Below are 4,993 nucleotides of genomic sequence, written 5' to 3'. Positions count from 1 at the left end.
CATCAATGATACTGCATTCTTTTTCTTACTGATATTACATGTAACTTCAATGCAAAAGAGAGCAGCAGACCTTTTCTTTATCTCCTTCACACACTGACTAAAGTGACTTGATCCACCATCGGCTACATCTGCACAAAATGAAAAAAAAAAAAATTATAAATCCAATTTTTTTTACAACTTTTGAAATTTCTACACACAAGACAAAAGTGGATATTCTATTCAAACAGAACTACACTTTTAAATTGAAACAGTTCAAACACATTATCTATGACTAGAATGGTAGCATTTGCAAAGCAAAGGCATAATGTTTACCTTCACATATGGTCTGCTCTGTTAATTCTTACTCAAACACATTCATATACATGTATATGGTTAGACAGGAGTCTAAAATCCCTCCTGCTATAAAATTGCAACATGATGTAACCCAACACTACTCGTTAACCAGTGTGGCATACGTCTGGTTCAGGTCAATGACCATACTTGTTTGGACAAAAAGAAGAGGAAGAAGAAACAGAGCAAAAACAATATGTTTTCCTTCTGTGAAAGTAAACATAACAATTTAAACACACTGTATCTATGATTAACTAAGAGACAAGATAACTTTCCCCACCATCCCTGTCCACTGAGGTTATGACGATGTAGTCCACCCCCCATCTGGAGATGGCCTCAGCCGTGTGAACCGGCTCATTTGGATCCAGCGGGGGAGGACGCCTTGCTGTCTTCACTGAACAAAACCTGCAGCCTCTTGTGCAGGTGTCCCCCATTACCTGCAAGTTGGAAAACCCCATAATCTTATTTACATGACAACATTAAGTCAATTCTTCAATAGTATTTTGCCAATAAGTCTACTCAGATTGAATAGCAAAGTTCTTTTCACAACCACTTGTTAAACAAGAGCTGACGTTTCGATGACCGTTTGTCATCTTCATCTGGGAAGTCTGCTTGTCTAGCACTCTATCTATATGTGCTAATGGATGACAATATTATTGTTCTCCACACTAGAATTGAGTAGTAGAAAGTTAGAGTGCTGAAGGTTAACTAAATCACAAGTTCACAACTGACCATGATAGTTGCAGTGGCTGTTTTGTCTTCTCCCCCACCCCAGCATTCTCCTATGTTGGGGCACTTTGCTTCCTCACACACCTGAAAATTACAGAAACATTTTTATAAGCACAATCTTGAAGAATAGATACATTCTGTTCAGTTGTAGGAGGTAAAGAACTAGAAAAGTAACATTTGCAAGGCAAATGCATATTGTTTACCTTTGCATATGGTCTGCTCTGTTATTCTTACTCAAACACAGTCATATATGATCAGACAAGAGTCTGAATCCCTCCTGCTATAAAATTGCAACATGATGCAACCCAACACCAGTTACCATGGTGACAGACATCTGGTTCAGGTCATTAACCTTATTTGTTTGGAGAAGAGGAAGAGGAAGAAACTGAGCAAAAACAATATGTTTTCCTTCGGTAAACGTAATAAAGCTAACTTAATGAATTACAGTTATGGAGAGTTTAAACAGGAAATAGATGACATAATATAGTACTGTAAGTCCATTTTTGATTACGAAATCTTTAAGTTCACGGTTTTCACGAAGACGCTCTTCTCGTGAACTCACCTCCTCGCGAACCCATTCCGTACGTACCACCCCCCCTCCCCCAAACATCGTGCGTCTCAGCTCCATACTAACAACTTCTACATTACGTAGTAGTAGTAAATGACAAGACTCAACGAATAACAGCAGACTTCTTTTCAGAATCAAATAAACTTTATTCAATGAGCATATGGTTCACGGAGTCATTATTTTGTTACTGGTAATACAAGTGTTTCTTGCGAAGAACGGTAAAAGTTTACAAAGCCGACTAGACAACATCAGTTTTAACAAGAACGCTAGTTCGGCGATAACGTAGCGGTGAACAGCTGTAAACATGTGCAACATCGTACATACGGAATTTTACAACATACATCGGTAAAAAGTTGTTGTCGTGTACAAGCCACGTAAAGCAGAATTATTACGGTATGGAAAATCGGCAAAAAAAATAGAACCAAGCGGGATAGCGTGGGTCTTTGTCGGTACCTCTTTGTCTATACCTCGAGAGATCAAACTACACGAGTTCAACGTTACTCACCAAAGCTACACGCAAAAAAATCATTTCACAAGATTTCCATACATCCCAAGAAAATTTACGCTACATATACAACATTAACAGGGTATTATAGGGAAGAATTGCACGAAAATCTACCGCCGAGTAACCGCCGGGCCGATCGACAAATTACAAGAAATCCAACATGGCGGCCTTTGTTTACATAGCGCGTTGTCTAATGGTCTAAGTTTGCTTGATTTTTTTTATTTTTTTTTTACAACTTGTTGAATCAACATGGTTTTAAACGTTACCAAACAGCAAATTTATAGAACAGTGCGCTAAAATTTCACAACTAAAGATGATTTACGCGAGGACTACTGTGCAGAAGTTGGCAACATTTGCGAGCCGAAAGTTCAAACATGGCGGCGGCTTTTGTTTTTACTCACGCGCCCGTCGGCTCACAGCGGCTCAGATCTCTGTGCGATCCCATCCCCTGGCGATGTCCACGTTGTTGGCGATACTGTCCAATGCTCCCAGGACCCAGTTCGCATGGATGGGCTTCAGTTTGGACAGTGTCATGTCCACGGAACCATGTTCTAACCGCGCGTACCTCACACGTACCTCACGCGGAAAAAAAATTATTGACTGTCGGTAAATTTGCAGACATGTAACGCCTTGTTAAAAATTACCGACTCGCGAAGTCATAGACCTCGTGAACTTCCAAATTGCTCCATCTCGTGAAATAAAGCATTCGTGAACATAACTGGACTTACAGTAGTTTAGACCATTGAATTTAATATAAATTATCCCAATACTTACTGTTGCAAGGTTGAGCTCTCTCAGTGTTCCCTTGAGATTATGGTAATTCTTACCAATTGGGATTTCTCGCTTTAACCAGGGAGGCAGTCTCAATCTGTGAAAAATGGCAAAATTTTACATTAGTCAATAGACTAGATATTACAGGACATGAATCAAATCTAATGAAGAGCGAAAACTTCAGTATCGGCCAACATTACATGACAATGATTGCCTCACGCAGCATAGTAATGTAAGGGAGGAGGTTTTGAATTTGATGGAATTCTACCTACAGTTCAAGATGCTGAGTTGCTTTAAATTTTTTAAAAGAATGAACAGAGATCAGAGGAACACTTTCACAACATGACACATCTTCACAAACTTTGGATCCTAAGACTTCACTGATTTTCATTTCAAACATTGGTAAATCCTTGTGTTGGAATAAAGTTCAACATTTTATTATGAATAATATGATAACATGTACTACCAACGCAGATGGACTTTCATAATAATTTCACAAACCTCTTGTCTCCCTTTTCTAGCTTGAGTTTACCCATGTAATCGTCCCAAGTGTCTGTTTTCTCCACATCACCACTGATGAAGTCCCCCAGACCTGGCCCCTGGGTTATCTTGTCTTTCTTCTCCTGTGGGAGACTGCTGTAGCACACACAGCCATGCCTCGGGGTCTGTAACAAACAAGCAGTTTCAAATAAATTGGGGTTGTGTGGGGCGTAATGGCAGAGCATTCGGCTCAGAACCTAGAAGTCCTGGGTTCGAATCCTGCCAAGTAGCACACACAGCCATGCCTCGGGGTCTGTAGCAAACAAGCAGTTTTAAAAAAAAATGGGGTTGTTTGGCGTAATGGCAGAGCATTCGGATCAGGACCAAGAGGTCCCAGGTTCGAATCCTGCCAAGTAACCGACCTTGTGCCCTTGGGAAAGGCACTTAAAACGACTTTCCTTACTTCACTCAGGTGAAAATGAGTATGCCGGAATGATCATTATCATGATCCAAACCAAACAAAGAAATTACAACTGAGAGAATAACAACAGTGATAAGCACAACATTCAGTGTTGCCTAACTTGCCTTATTGTTTTTTCTTTATCTTTTTACTCTACTACAAATGTAGCTGTGGCCAAAATTATAATTTATTCAAGGAGACTTGCTGTAATTATAAATGTAACGTTACAGCTACTGCAAAAATAATTGAAAATAAATTTGTAGTTTTAAACATAATTATGCAAGCCTGAGGGTATGGCTTATTTATTAGGTGTAACATTAATGAGTTATTCAAATTATGTAGTATACACATACATGAACACGTAGGATCAGAGACCCTCTCAAATTATTTGTGGTCAACAAGTTTTGATTGCGACAAGACAACTTTTGATTGCGTAAACCACGAACCACTGCCCCCCCCCCCTTCGTCTTACTTCAATTTTCAAATAGAAAGGTTAAGTTCTGAGTAGCTCTGAGCGCACAGAAGAATCGCTACATTTTGTATGACAGTTTACCTGATTGTACGCTAAATCAAGCCAGCGTAGACCTCGAAAATCACCGATCTTGCGTTGTCTGAGAAAAATCGTACCAACTTTGGCAGCCATCTTTAATGACGTCACAGAAGTACAAGCCATTCCGAAATGGGGAGAGGTTATGTAAAAAGAAAGGCGTAGAAAAAAAGCAAACAAATTTTACTCAATGATTATGTGCTTACGGTTTTATTATAAAAACGCATATATTGATTTGAGAAATGGATATTGAAATTTATTTATCGGTACATTTTCATGCATCATATTTCCTTGACACCCTATAAATGGAATCGTCTGGGGTCGTTGACCCATATACAGCACCATTTCCTGGGACACACTTTCACTGTACACTGTACAAAAGTGTATCCTTCCGTTAGACCCAATAGCCAAAGTCAAATTCCCCAAGTATTTATGGATTTATATGCCCTGGAACAAACATCACTTCTATGATTTATAATGCTGATAATGATTGTTCAATGTATTTAAGGGGAAACTCCCAAGTTGATTTTCTTTTTCTTCTGGCACTACTTTATCTCTTAGCTGAAGGATACTAAGTATATCATAGGTGCAATTGTACCCAAC

General features: G+C 39.2%; 1 protein-coding gene across 1 annotated transcript in view; it reads right to left on the bottom strand.

Annotated features, from left to right (window-relative positions):
- LOC109487615 (lipoyl synthase, mitochondrial-like) overlaps positions 1–4,499 on the bottom strand; it is a 10,104-nt gene extending 5,605 nt beyond the window's left edge. The window contains exons 1-6 of the mRNA XM_019791620.1: positions 4,397–4,499; positions 3,405–3,568; positions 2,907–3,000; positions 1,063–1,143; positions 611–767; positions 39–128 (exon numbers count right to left, since the gene is read on the bottom strand). Coding sequence (XP_019647179.1) covers positions 39–128; positions 611–767; positions 1,063–1,143; positions 2,907–3,000; positions 3,405–3,568; positions 4,397–4,486 — 676 coding nt within the window. The 5' untranslated portion in view covers positions 4,487–4,499. The remainder of the gene's footprint in view (positions 1–38; positions 129–610; positions 768–1,062; positions 1,144–2,906; positions 3,001–3,404; positions 3,569–4,396) is intronic.
- Positions 4,500–4,993: the final 494 nt, after the last annotated feature.

This window comes from Branchiostoma belcheri, unplaced genomic scaffold, assembly GCF_001625305.1.
Source record: "Branchiostoma belcheri isolate BF01 breed outbred unplaced genomic scaffold, Haploidv18h27 scaffold9, whole genome shotgun sequence".
Taxonomy (NCBI): Eukaryota; Metazoa; Chordata; class Leptocardii; order Amphioxiformes; family Branchiostomatidae; genus Branchiostoma; species Branchiostoma belcheri.
This window is presented reverse-complemented; position numbering and strand designations above follow the sequence as displayed.